Genomic DNA, 14,832 nt, shown 5'->3' with positions numbered 1-14,832 from the left:
ATGTGTTCCTTTGCTCTCCTCAAAACAGCATTACAGATCCTATGTCCATATTAGTAATAACTCAATTTCTCAAATTCTATTTTTAGGCCATCAGCTTTGTTATTCAGTTCAGCAGAAGATCCATAATGTCTCTGATGGGGATTAAAATGTTTTACAACCATATGTGGAAATTAATATCAGCAAAGTTCCTTCCTTGATCCTTACACAAAAGGGGAAAATGATGGATTGTCCTTTCTTATTATCTGCAGATATTAGACCAAGCCAGGGGCAGAGCCACAGCCATGAAATAAATATAAATGAAGATACAATCCACCCAGTCACCCAAGGCTCTCTCACATACTCTATATTGCTCATGGTCATGCTACATGCACTGGCCAGGACTCAGTCCCACCAAAAACTTACAATGTATATGGTTGTTACTATAAATGACCAATAACATCTACATGCAGATGTCCTTCTCAATGCATGAAGTTGTTGGTAAATCAAGCAAAATATCATTCTTAAAGAGCCAGGTCTTCCTCTATCAGATCTCATCAGGATAATAGAGGAGGCAGGATGTGTAAGGCTTGGGATGAAGGTTAAAAATTTAGGAACCATAACTGACAATAAGAAAGTCTTTAGCTCTTCCTTCAACAGAGTTCCACTGATTTGGTAAGCTCTCAGAGGACTTACTTTTGCAGAGCCAGTTAACATCATTTTGATGTTTGAGATAGAAACAACCCCTCATCCCTTTGTCTTTTCCCCCCAATGGCTAAGTTGAGGAGTTGTATACAGCTGACTTCAGAAAGATCAGTTCTCATAGTGGCCTCTGTTTTCTCAGGAATTATCAAGTCATCAGCTGAGAGAGTGAAAATAGACACTTCATTTTTATTCACATATGTGATCTCCCCTGATAAGATATAAAGTCTTCACAGCACAGTGCTTGATATACTGTAGGTGTTTATTCAATGCTTTTTGACTGATGGAGGAAGAGAAAGTGAGTAATAATGGAGAAAATATGGAGGAGCTCACTTCAATAACCTTTATTTTAAGAAGGTAAAACATCTTAAGTAAGGTAAAATTTGGGGAAAGAAAAGAAAAAAAAAAAGGTTTATTAGAGTTCCCATTGGCAATTATACAGAATCAATAAAAGTAAAGTAGCATTATTAAGCAATAGCAAGGGCTCAGCTGAGATTATGCACTATAATTCTGTAGAGAGTCAAATGGGTTTGTTCTATAAATTTCTCTAGGTATATCTTCATCTAGGAAATAGAAGAAGATAAATCAGGTGGTGAGATGTGAATGGTGATTGACAGAGTCAGATGGTAAGAGGGCAAACAATGCTAGTATGTTTAAAGGGATGGTATTGTGAGCATTTCTATTAAAAATGATCAGTACTATGAAATGTCCCTCAAGAATAAGTTATGCCAAAATAATTTCATATTTTTTGATTGATTGATAAGATTATTATAATAGTAGGACAGAAAAATGCCAATGACATTGTCCCTAGATTACATCAGGGCATTTCCCAAAATCCTACAAACAAATGGTCCAGTGTCCATCTATCATATCCAATGTACTGTTATAGATTATAGGGTAACAGAGACAGATATGTTTAATTATACATCAACAGAAATTTTTACTTTACACATTAGTCTGGCAAAGAAGAAGGAAACAGAATGTACATTTTATACTTTACCTTTTTAATAGAGATCTGGAAACATCTTATTTGCTATCGCCAGGTTTTTAAAAATTATTTATTTGATATTTTCCCCAATTACATATAAGAAATCTTAATATTAAATTATTTAAATTTTAATTCTAAATTCTCTCCATCTACCACATCTTTCTCTGAAGATGAATAACATTTTCATTATAAGTCCTTCAGAATTGTCTTAGATCATTGTATTGCTGAGAATAACTAAATCTATCACAGTTGAACATCACATAATATTGCTCTTACAATACACTGTTCAATATGCTGTTACAGTACACTGTTCTCCTAGATCTGTTCACTTCACTTTATATCCGTGCATTTAAGTCATTCAGGTTTGACTGAGATTGTGTTTATCAATCCTTATAGAACAATCACATATAACTTTTTTTTTAGCCATTCCTCAGTTGATAGGCATGCCCTTAAATTTCCAAATATTTTCCACCACAAAAATAGCTGCTATAAATATTTTTGTGCATATAGGAACTTTTCCCATTTGTTTTTTGGAATATAGACATAATAGGGGGATTGCTTGGTAAAAGAGTATGTATGTGTTTTTAGCCCTTTGGCCATAGTTCCAAACTGCATTATAGAATGGTTGAATCAATTCATAATTCCATTACCAGTGCATTAGTATCTCAATTTCCCCACACCTTCTTCAGTATTTGTAATTTTTTTCTGTCACATTAGCCACTCCAGTGACTATGGGGGTAGTACCTTAAAGTGCTTTAATTTGCATTTCTCTCTTAATAGTCCTTCAGTGCACTTCTCACATAATTGTAGATAGCTTTGATTACTTTAATCTGAAAACTTCTGGTTTATTTTCTTTGACCATTTATCAATTGAAGAATGGCTCTTATTTTTAAAAGATCTGATTCACTTTTCTAAATATCTGAGAAATGAGGCCTTTAAAAGAAAAACTTACCACAATATTTTGTTATGGTTGTAATTGCTATTTCCCTCCATTCTATTTTTTCCCCTATTAATCCTACTTTCTCTTTCTCTTTTCATGCTGTACATTCTCAAGTATTTTGTTTTGGCTTCTATCTCCCTTTTTCTACCTTCCTTTCTTTCTCCTGCTAATTTACTGTTTGTTAAGACAGATTTCCCATACCTGACTGAGTATCTGGGTTATTGTTTCTTGGAGCCAAGTCAAATAAGAATGGCTCTTGGCCATCATCCCATTTTCTCCTCTACTCTAAAAGCTATTTCAAACTTCTTTTTTATGTGAGAAAAATTACCCTATTCTATTTCTCCCTTTCCCCTTCTCCTAATGCATTCCTCTTTCTTGCTCTTTAATTTTATTTTCATATCATCCCATCATATTTATTTCAGGCCTATGTTCTTTGTCCCTCTAACTATCCTAATATATAAAATTTTAGGAGTTACAACTATTCTCTTCCCATGTAGGAACATATTGAATTCCTTATGACTTCTTTTTTTATGATAACATTTTATTTTTCACTCCAATTTGGTATTTGAAAGATTAATTTTCTATTCAATTCTAGCTTTTTAATCAGGAATGCTTGAACATCCTCTATTTCATTGAATTTCCATTTCCTCCCTGAAGGGTTATACTTAATTTTGCTGAATAATTATTGGTTGTAATCATAGCTCCTCTATATTCTAGAATATCATATTTACCCTCAAATCCTTATGTAGAAGCTGCTACATCTTGTGTTATCCTAACTACAGCTCCACAACATTTGAATTGTTATTGTTTTTTTGCTGCTTAGAAAATATATTTTTCTTGTCCTGGAAGCTCTAGATTAGTAGGACTTTAATTTTCCTGGGAGTTTTCATTTTGAAATCTCTTTCAGTAGGTTATTTTGTCCTCTAATTCTAGACTATTAGAGCAGTTTTCCTTGAAAAAAACTTTGAAATATAACAGCAAGGTTCTATTTTTATCAAGGATTTCAGTTTGTCCAATAATTTTTAAATGATCTCTCCTGGATCTATTTTCCATTTTTCCAATTCCAAAATTCCAGTTATTTTTCCAATGAGATATTTCACACATTGTTTTCTATTTTTCATTCTTTTCTTTTTATTTATTCATAGAGTCATTAGTTTCACTTGCCCAATTCTAATTTTTAAAGGATTGTTTTATTTATTGAGCTTTAGAGCCTCCTTTTTCATTTGGCCAATTGTATTTTTAAGGAGTTCTTTTCTGTAGTGAATTTTTCCATCTTTTAAAAAGCCTTTTGGCCAATTCTGCTTTTGTAAGGCATTTTTTTCTCTTTCCTGGATTTTTGTTCTTCCTTTCTGGGTTTTTTTTTTTGTTTGTTTTTTGTTTTTTGTTTTTTAAGGAATTATTTTCTTCAGTTTTTTTTTTATGTCTCCTTTACCAAACTGACTTTTTCTTCACAATTTTCTCATATCATTCTCAATTCTTTTCTAATTTTTCCTCTCCAATCTTATTTGATTTTTAAAATTCTTTTTGATTTCTTCCAATAATTATTTTTGGGTCTGAGAACAATTCACATCTTATTTTGAAACTTTTAATGTAGCAATTTTGATTCTGTTCTCTTTTTCTGAATTTGTGTTTTGATCCTCCCTATCACTATAGTAACTTTTTTTGTTCTGTTCTTTTCTTTCTTTCTTTTTTCTTTCTTCCTTTCTTTCTTTCTTTCTTTCTTTCTTTCTTTCTTTCTTTCTTTCTTTCTTTCTTTCTTTCTTTCTTTCCCTTCTTTCTTTCCCTTCCTTCTTTCTTTCCCTTCCTTCTTTCTTTCCCTTCCTTCCTTCCTTCCTTCCTTTCTTTCTTTTCTTTGCTTTTCTTCTTTCTAATTCAATTATCTCCCAACATCTACTGCTGGTTTCCTGTGACTGTGATTGTGATTATGCTGGACTGTTCTCTACTTTTACCCCAGTGTGATAACACCTTTACAGCCTAGCTTCTAAGCTGTCTTGGACTGAAAAATTGTTTGCCTCACCTTAATGGGTTTGCCATTCTAGAATTTGTGTTGAGGTGTTATTTAAAGTTGATTAGACAGGAATTTGGAAGAGTTTAGGTGAGTCCCTTCCTTTTCTCTGCCATTTGGGCTCTGTCCCATCATGAGCAGTTCTTTAAATTTATTTTTCCTTTTCCCATTCATGCAAAGTGTTCTACAATTTCTTCAAAAGGAGGCTGCCTAGAAGTAGCATTCAATCAAAAATTCAATTAATCACTATACAGTTGGGTATTGGGTTCATATGAATAAAGCATAAAACATTCTCTATTCACATACAAGGGGAGAAAACAAGGACATCTATAAATATATGCAAGTAAAAAGTAATTTAAGAGGCAGGATATTTGCAGTTGAGGGGATCAAAAAAGGATGTCAATGGAAGTTAATATTTGTTTGGAGTGTTGAGGAAGACAGGGAATTACATGAGGCAGAAATGAGACAGGGATGGATTTCAGGCACTTGGGATAGTCAGTGCCAAGTTACAGAGAAAGGAATTAAGATGTCATGTATAAGGGAAGCCAGTTTGTTCAGATTAGAGAGTGTAAGAGGAAAAAATAATGTACAATAAGCCTGAAAAGATAAATTGGCACCAGGTTGTCAAGGATTTTAAAATCTAAACCAAGGAGCTTATATTTGATTCTAGAAGTAATAAGGAACCAGTGGAACTGATTGAAGAGGAGAGTGGAAGGGCTTTCACTATGTTTAAGGAAAACCACTTTAACAACAGCAAGGAGTTTGGACTGCAATGAGGAAAGATTTGAAGCAGAGAGATCAGTTAAGAGGCAGTTACACTAGTTTTGACAGGAAATGTTGAACTGAGATGGGAGCAATGTGAGTAAAAAGGACACAAATGCAAGAGATTTTGTGTATGAAGAAGATTTTGTGTATGAACAAGATCTGACAATTGATTTGGTATGTGGGTGAGAGTCAGCAGTTAATGATAATTACAGAGTTTCAAACCAGGGAAACTGGAAAAATAATGGCACATTTCTCAGAAACAGGAATGAATAAAAGAGGAACAGGTTTGGGGAAGAGAAAAATGAGTTATCTTTTGGATAATTTCACTTTGAGATATCTCCAGGACATCCAGTTTAAATTATCCAAGAAGCAAAAAGTGATGTAGGATTGAAGGTCATAGAAGAGACTGACCCACATTTACAACTAGGGGGGAAAGTGGTAGAACACTGCAATTAGAATCCTGAAGACTTGTGTTCAAATGTTACCTTAGAAGCTCACTAGCCATATACATATATATGTGTATACACACACACATACACATTTTGGAGTCATCTGATAGTTGATAATTAAGTCCATGTGAGCTGGTGAGATCACTGATTAAGGGAATATAGAGATAAAGAAGAGGCAAAATGGAACAGAGCCTTAGGAAATGCCCATAATTACAAAGGGAGCAAAATCTGTATGCTGAAATAGCAAAGGAGACTGAGAATGATACTATATTATAATATAGCTAGGAGAAGGAGTGATATAGTAATAGGAGAAGGAGTGATATAGTAATGTGTGAACAGAAAAGACAGCATTTATAAAGTTGTGATTCTCCCTACCTATCTAATCATTCTCAATCTCCTTTGATCTTCAAAATAACACTTAATTTTCTTACCTATAATCTAAGTGTTATGATTATTCCTATTTTATATATAATAAAACTGACTCTGAGGGAGGTTATAAGTGATTTATCCAGAATCATACAGCTCGGCAAGATTTAAATTCAGCTCTTCCTGACTCCAAGTCCACTGCTCTTAACCACTTCAATTGAGTTGAAGAAAATGGAATAAATAGTACATGAAACTATTTTATTCCAGTAGGATTTGATAGAGAATAAATAGGCATATATTGACATTCCTTAGATGAATGGAATCCTCACTTGTCTGGAATGTGGGATGTATGGAGCATGAAAAGCAAATAAATATCCTTAGGTCTGTGCAAAAATTAATGCATGTTACCCATAGATGAAATTATCACATAGAACTTAATTTATTCATATTTTTCCCACAAAATGATTGATTCCTAAGCCATAACAAAATAGAAACAATAAGCTAGAAGGGGAAAAAGGGTTACTAGCTATAGTGTTCAGGCATTACAAAAGAATCAGAAAACAAAAACCAAACTCCCATTAAGAAAGGTAGTAATAAAACTATAAAAAGCAGATGTAAAAATCTGAAGTGATTTGGATTTGGGATCTTTTACTGCAATACCTGAATACTTTAGTAGCAATCAATCAGTAAACATTTATTAAGTGCCTATTATATTCCTGGTACTGTACTAAGCACTGGGAATATCAAAGAAAGTAAAAGATATATAATGAGGACTTTACAATTTAATGGTTATAATCAGTAATCATTTATCAAGAAATTAATTGTGTGTCAGGAATTATGGCAAGTATGAGTGATACAAATAAAAAGTATAAGCTCTTATATTACATTAGAATATATAACATATTAACAGATGAATATGGAATATATACAATTATTTCAGGAGTGGTATACTAGCAATTCAAAAAAAATCAGAATTGGCTTCTTTAAGAAGGCAGCACTTGAGTTCAGCTTAAAAAGAAATTAGATTCTAATAGGTGAATAGGAGGAGGAATACATATGGCAACTTTTATAAAGTTAAGGGATTAATAGAAATAAGGAATAAAGAAATAATGAAATGTAGACATAATTTTATTAAGACACAGGAAAGCAACTGATGGTTATAGTGACTGATCAAATATATGTTTAATTAATGACAATAATAATAACTATAGCTAGTATCAAGTGTCATATTATATGTTTTATAAACATTATCTCATGAGCAGTCTGATTTCAGAAAAACTTGGGAAAACTTACAATAATTAATACTGAGTAAAGTAAAAAGAACCAGAGAACAATGTGCACAGTAATAACAAAACTATGTGATATCAGATCAACTGTGATGGACTTAGCTTTTCTCAGCAATGTGGTGATTTGAGATGGAAAATGTCATTCACATCCAGAGAGAGAATTATGGAAACTAAATATGGATCAAAGAGTGGTATTTTTACCTTTTGTTTGTTTGCTTGCATTTTCTTTCTTGTGTTTTCACCTTTTTGGTCTTATATTTCTTATACAATATGACAAATATGTACATATGTTTAAAAGGATTATATATGTTTAACCTATATCAAATTGTTAGCTATCTTGGGGAGGGAGAAGTTAAAGGAGGAAGAAAAATTTTTGAACACAAAATACTGGAAACTATTTTTATGTATATTCAGAAAAAATAAAATGCTATTAAAATAATAAACATTATCTCACTTGATCCTCACAAGAACTCCAGGAGGTAGATGTTCTGAGTGACCTCATTTTACAATTGAGAAAATTAATGCAAACAAGTTAAGTGATTTATTCAGGGTCACATAGCTTCTAAGTATCTATGGCAAAATTTGAACTCAAGTCTTTTTGACTCTATGACCAGTACTCCAAATTTTTATTTAAAAAGACTTTAGAAAGTTATCTATCAAAAATATTTTTTTAAAAAATAGTATTTAACATGATAAAAGTTCAACTCTCTTGACAACTTAGTAACCCAGAAAGACACATCTCTTACGTTTTCTGGATAACTAGTTTCACTCCATCTTTAAGTTTTATGTAAGCAGCAAAAATATAATAATTACTTTTTTTCCTCTGGAGTTAAGAGACTTGCCAAAGCTTACACAGCTAGGAAATATTTAATGTCTGAGGCCAGATTTGAACTTAGGTCCTCCTGACTTCAGGGCTAATATTCTATCCACTGCACCACTAGCTTCCCCAATAGATTATTCTTACTTCACTTTCATTGATAAAATTAATTACAGAAGGAAAGGGTATAACTAATAAATAGAACAGAAAACACTGTTAAATAGGCATTTTCAGAGGGAAGTATCATTTTTAAAATTAAGTCAATACAGATTTACTTTACTACCAATAAAACTTTTACTAAAATTATAAACAATACCACAAAGATATATAAAATATATTAAAAAGATATATAAAATTTATAAAATTAACCCCATTCTACACATACCCTCCCATGGTTCTTACTTTATTACATGACAATCCAATAAAAAGAGATGGATACATAATGGCAGTTGTTTTTAGCAGAGTGGATAAAAAGAGTTATCAGCATATTTATAGTTTTAAGTTATTTAAGGAAATAAAATTTTCACAGAAGTCATGTCTAAAGAGTGGTAAATATTATGCCAGAAATTGTTAGAATTTCACTATTTTGTGATCCTCTGTAGCACCAAATTATGAATACTACAAATCCAGCTCATCTGGAATTAAAGATGTTTATTTTGGGGGAAAGTAGATGGCCTCAGATACTTGTCACTCACTAGTTGTGTGATTCTGGACAAGTCACTTAACCCAACCCCCTAAAAAAGATGCTCATTTTTTTAAAAGAAATATTGTAAGTAAATGGTATACTTTCTTAATTGTGATTGTTAGTTTTATTCAGTCGTTTAAATTATGTTTGACTCTACATGACCCCATCTGAGGCTTTCTTAGCAAAGATTCTACTTTGCCATTTTCTTATCCACTTCATTTTGCAAATGAGAAAATGAGGTAAATGGGGTTGTTACTTGACCAATATCCCACAGATAATATCTAAAGTCATATTTGAACTCAGGTCTTCCTGATTCCAAGTCCAGTGCTCTAACCTTAACCTGGCTGACTCAGCCTGGGAGATAAGAAAGGAAAAAAGACACACACACACACATATATATATATATATATATATTCTAAAATCCCTTCAACTTAGTATTTGATCATTTTTCCTTCCAGAGTGAGTCTTTGGGGTAGATTGGGTATACTGCTGTGGTTTAAAAAAAAAAGTCTACCTGCCCAAGAATATCTCCTTTTTTCTGCCTGAAATTTTACCAGAAATTTAGTTGTGTAAACAACCAACATTTAAACCAGCTTCAGTGTGGATTACTTCAATCATTTGTTTACCTCTAAAACCTAGCTGGAATGAATTGAATTATACCGATATGAAATAAAGTAAAGATGATGGTAAAGGGAAAGATGAGAAAAACAAACTTGGATTATGGAATATATATTAGGCTGGGATAAATTACTGAAATGAGATGGAAGAGGAAGATATATGATACTATAATATAAATAGGGTGGCATTATAGCAAAGTTTCAGGGACTCTACCAATAATAATCTAATGACAATAATAATTAACAGTATATGAATTTTACCTTGTATGTCTGAAGTAACACATCTGTCCAAACACGTTTACTCAAAGTTTCAAACTTAGAGTCCTCAATGATCAAATTATATTTCACAGGTTTTGGCGTATTGTCAAATTCGTCTTCACTTACAGCCTTTAAAAAATAAAAATTTACAAATAATATTTCAAATGTTTAATAAAGGGGCAACTAAATGGTACAGTGAATAGAGCATCAGTTCTAGAGTCAGAAGGACTTGAATTCAAAGTCAGCCTCAGAATCTTAGCCCTTATTAGTTGAGTAATCCTAGGCAAGTCCCTTAACCTCAATTGCCTTGCAAAAATAAAAATTAAAAAATATGCTTATTTTTTAAATATATTTTAAAAATTTTTATTTTAAAAAAATTTTATTTTAAAAATTAAAAAATGCACTACAGCATGATTATGTTGTATACCATTATATCTATATCTTCAATTTTAAGGTATATATGATAATAGAGAAATGGAATGTCATCATTTCCAATACTTCATTTTACATATGAGAAAACTAAGGACCCTAATCCTCAGAGAACTGAAAAGCTTGCCTAAGGTCATTTAGATGTTAAGGGGAATACCTGATACCTTGACAGTTTGTTATGAGATCAGGAAGACCACCATGTAGGAGGTAGCACTTGAGCTGAGCTTTGAAGGAAACTAGATATTCTATATGGAAGGGGTAAATTCTAAGTACTGGGAACAGACTGGGGAGATGTGTAAATGGAGTGTCATGCACCATGAACAGCATGCTGTTTTACTGGAATAGAATGCATGAAGGGAAATATGTGAAGTCTATAAAGCCTGAGCTAGACTGGGAAGAACTTAAGAAATTCCATTTTGACTTGTATATCTTTTTTCTTCCAGATATTTGATTTCTTAAACTGAATGTGTTATAAGTGGACAAACATTTTGAAGTTAATTTTACAAACCAAATTAATATAAAAATAAAATTATTCCTCTCTAAATGGTGTATGCTCATGTAGATACACACATACATACACACAATACACACACTCAGGTCCTCACTCATAACACAAATTAATTTATGCATAGAAATAGTATATAAAATATTTAAGTTAAAAGTAGCAAGAGAAAAGATGATTGCAAGTTTTAAAATGTCTATGATATGACATTACTTTCAGGAACAGAATGCCATCATCAATTCCATTTTACATTAAATGAATAAAAAGATTATTAGCAATTGGTTATGAAATTTTTTTCAAATGAATAACAACTATTGTCATTGTTGTTTGTCCTTCATTCTCAAAGAGAACCATGACATCAGGGAGGGGGAAGATATGACATTCAAGTGAACTGGATTTAAGTGAGGGAGGACTGTGCAAGGTCACCTGTCTCACTTTCCCCTCCAGAGCCATATGGAGGTCCAGTGGCCAGATATAGATCAAAACAAATTAAGACAGACCACTTTTCTGTAAACTTTTCCCAAACACCATTTTCCCCTTACTTTGATTTTAATCCATTTCTTGTAATCTTGTGGTTCAAGTAGAAACTCGGGAAGTATATAGGGAAGGCAAGCTCCTTGAGTTCTTAAAAAACAAAAAATTAACTTAGTATTTTGGTAAACTACCTAACTTTTTAATTAAAAACAAATAATTACATTAGAATATTTAACATTTAAATAGAGTACTTTAAATTTAATCAAATTAATTATAAAATATAAATATCCATCTCCAAGTAAAAACTATACAAAGATTTTTAATTTAAATAATGTTATCAATAAATCTATAAGTATCTATTAAGGTAGTATCCCATCTTTGGAATCAGGAAGATCTGAGTTCAAATCCTACTGCAAGAGCCATATCACTCTAGAGAAGGCATTTGATTTTTTTTTAGCCATAAGTAAATGAGGATAACAAAATACTTATGATACATACCACACAGAGCTGTTGTATGGATTTTTTTTAAGTATCTAAAACAAGAATTGCTTCATAGGACAGCAAATGTAAAACTGCTGTTTAAATGACAGTTTTTATTACTGCCATCATCATCCTCATAATTTCTTTTTACTTTTTTGGTTATTTTTTTATTTCATTCAGATATATGATTTCATCATTTTCCTGGGGGTTTAAATCCAGATTTTTCGGGTTCAGTTAATCAATTTTGGGTTTCATTGATCAATTATGCCATTGTTATTCTCTTCTCATATAATATTTAATAATTACTGTCATTAACTGAGAAAAAGCAAGAAATAGTGAAAATATTATAAAATCAGATCAAAGATATTGGAGATCTTAATATAAAAAAGATGTTTCACTTTCCTAGAATGGGATCTTTGAATGGAATATGGTTCTGGAAGACTATGTATATTTTTTATTCAACAATACCAAAATAAAGTTAGAGTGGTATGATATATTAATGCCAGAAATTAAGAAACTACAAGTTGAGAGCATTGGGGTGAAAAAATCAAAAGACAAAATAAAAGAATACTGTTTATTGGTTATAGTTCAATGGATCAACTGGACAGAAGGAGTAAATAGTTGAGGCACACAGGAAACAGATTATAAGTTGGTCATGGAAATATGATGAAATGAATATGTGGGATTTCAATTATCCAGTTATTTCCAAGTAGTAATGGGGCATTCTACATGACAAACAGGTAGCATCATGCACCAGGTGAGTCAAACCACTTACCTTGACCACTATTTCCTTTCAAGCTGTGATGGAGACAGCCTAGGACCCAGAACCCAAGAACCTTTAAAATAATGATATCTCTTAGGCCAACAATCTGATTCTAGCCTAGCCACTGCAGCTATCATTAAAAGAAGAAATTACTGTGGAAAAGAGGTCTACCTTCTTCATCGCCACCAGCAATAGGTGTTGACTAACTGCTACCAGTAAGGAATAAGCAAAGGACCTGTGAGTGGTAGCATCTCCCTCCCAGACTGCTGTTCCTGTTTCCAAATACACCCTCTTAGTGCTTTGGACAATTCTCTAGCACCCTGCATTGCAGAAAAGGCACCAGTCTGAATCAGCAGAGGAAGTTTTTTCATACAGGGAATTCATTATACTAATAAATCACAGATATAATTCCTATCACTATCCTCCCTTAAAGACAATTTCATTATTCAAAATGTGAAATAATAAGAAAGAAATAAGAAAAATGTGAAATATGAAAAACTATTGTTCTGGCCCTGATTCTCTCGATTACTCTTGTAGACTCGATGGGAAGGCTTGAAGTAAAATGATTAACTGAGAAGAAAAAATGTCAGGAAAGTCTAACATGCACCTATAGATTTAGGGAAAGAATGTTCCTAAAGTATCAGAGAAAGATTAATGGTATTCCATTAATTCTGATGACAGAAGAATATATTCTAAAGAGGAATAAAAGGGGATTAAATGCACAAGGAGAACAAAATTGTATTGAGAAAATGAAAGAGTTAGGTTATGAAAGCTGAATACATTTGGATGATGAAAAAAGCAGAATATAAAAATAAGCTTCAGAGGATTGCTAAGTGTTTTGGCTTTTTTGTTTTAGGGTGAATGTTGTGGGGAATGTTCTGTTTTGGTTTCTTTTGGACTATACAAAGGAAAAGAAAGTTCAGAAAAAGATGGAACCATAATTGAGGTGAATGTGATAATAATAACTGGTAAATGAAAGCTGATGATAGAGTTCACTTTTGTTTTCCCTACCAAGAATAATCATTTTTGGGTTGGAAAAAGGGAGTAAAAATGGATAATAGGGAATTGAAACCCAAGATAATAGGGAGACTATAACAAAAATTTACTGCTCTAGAAAGGCTTGAGAAGTTACCATGTCCAGGAAAACTATATACTAAAAGAATCCAAAATTCTTAAGATGTAGAAAGGAGCATCAGATATCACTTAATTTATCCTATACATGAAGAAGAATCCCCTGTAGAACATCTTTAAGCTTGGCTTAAAGACCTCCAAGAAATATAACTGGATACCTCATTCCATTCATTCTACTTTACATAATTTCACAATGTTAGAATTTTTATTTCTTCTCATGAAGCACTAACTGCTTCTTAGTAATTTTAACCTGTTTCTAATCTTTAACTCTGTTACCATGAAAAGCAAATCTATTCCCTTTTCTATATAATACCTTTTATGTATCTGAAAACAGATGATCATGTAACCTTCTAAATCTTTTCTTCTCCAAATAAAACATATAAAAGTCAAAGGATCATAGATCACAAGTAAAACCACGTCAATAAGCATTTATTAAGTGCCTACTGTGTGTCCTGCTCTGAGGTACAAAGAAAGGCCAAAAAAAGCCTCTACATTCAAAAAGCTTACAGTCTAGTAGGGGATATGCTATAAAAAAAGCACTATATGTACAGGAAAAAATAAAAATAATCAATAGAGAAAATGTCTCAGCATTAAAGATAATTGATCAAGGCCTGTTGCAGAAGATGGGATATTAGCTAAGGAACTGAAATGAAGCCAGAGAACCTAGGAAAGAGAGCTGGATGAGGTAAAAAGAGCTCAAGGAATGGGGCCAATAAGAGAAGATACTTGGAGGCAGGAAATGGAATGTCATATTCAAGGAAAAGCAAGGAAGCCAGTGACTCTGGATCTCAAAGCAAACACAGGGGCATAGGTTTAAGAAAACAGAAAAGGCAAAATAAAGACTAGGTCATGAATGGCTTCAAAGGCTAAAGAGAGAATTTTCTATTTTACCCTAGAGATAATATTTTAATTAACTAATTGAAATTTTTATTTATTATCATAATTAATAATTTAATTTAATTTAAGAGAGAGAGACTTGGGCTTTGGGAAGATCAACTTAAGAGTGGAGCAGAGAATGGAATGAGGTAGGGAGGTTAAATGTATAGCTTAAAGGGACCTAAGAGACCATCTAGTAAAATCTCCTTATTTTATAAATGACAAAACTAAAACCCCCCAAAAGTTCTGAATCTTGGCCAAAATAATCCAATTATCAGGAGTCAGATCTTCAAACTCCAAAGCCAGATTCTTTCCACTGAACC

General features: G+C 32.3%; 1 protein-coding gene across 1 annotated transcript in view; it reads right to left on the bottom strand.

Moving 5' to 3' along the window:
- The window catches only part of CFAP47 (cilia and flagella associated protein 47), a 781,966-nt gene that overhangs the window by 621,592 nt on the left and 145,542 nt on the right, over positions 1 to 14,832 (bottom strand). The window contains exons 21-22 of the mRNA XM_074302067.1: positions 11,328 to 11,409; positions 9,858 to 9,983 (exon numbers count right to left, since the gene is read on the bottom strand). Coding sequence (XP_074158168.1) covers positions 9,858 to 9,983; positions 11,328 to 11,409 — 208 coding nt within the window. The remainder of the gene's footprint in view (positions 1 to 9,857; positions 9,984 to 11,327; positions 11,410 to 14,832) is intronic.

The sequence above is a fragment of the Sminthopsis crassicaudata genome, chromosome 3 (assembly GCF_048593235.1).
Source record: "Sminthopsis crassicaudata isolate SCR6 chromosome 3, ASM4859323v1, whole genome shotgun sequence".
NCBI lineage: Eukaryota > Metazoa > Chordata > Mammalia > Dasyuromorphia > Dasyuridae > Sminthopsis > Sminthopsis crassicaudata.
This window is presented reverse-complemented; position numbering and strand designations above follow the sequence as displayed.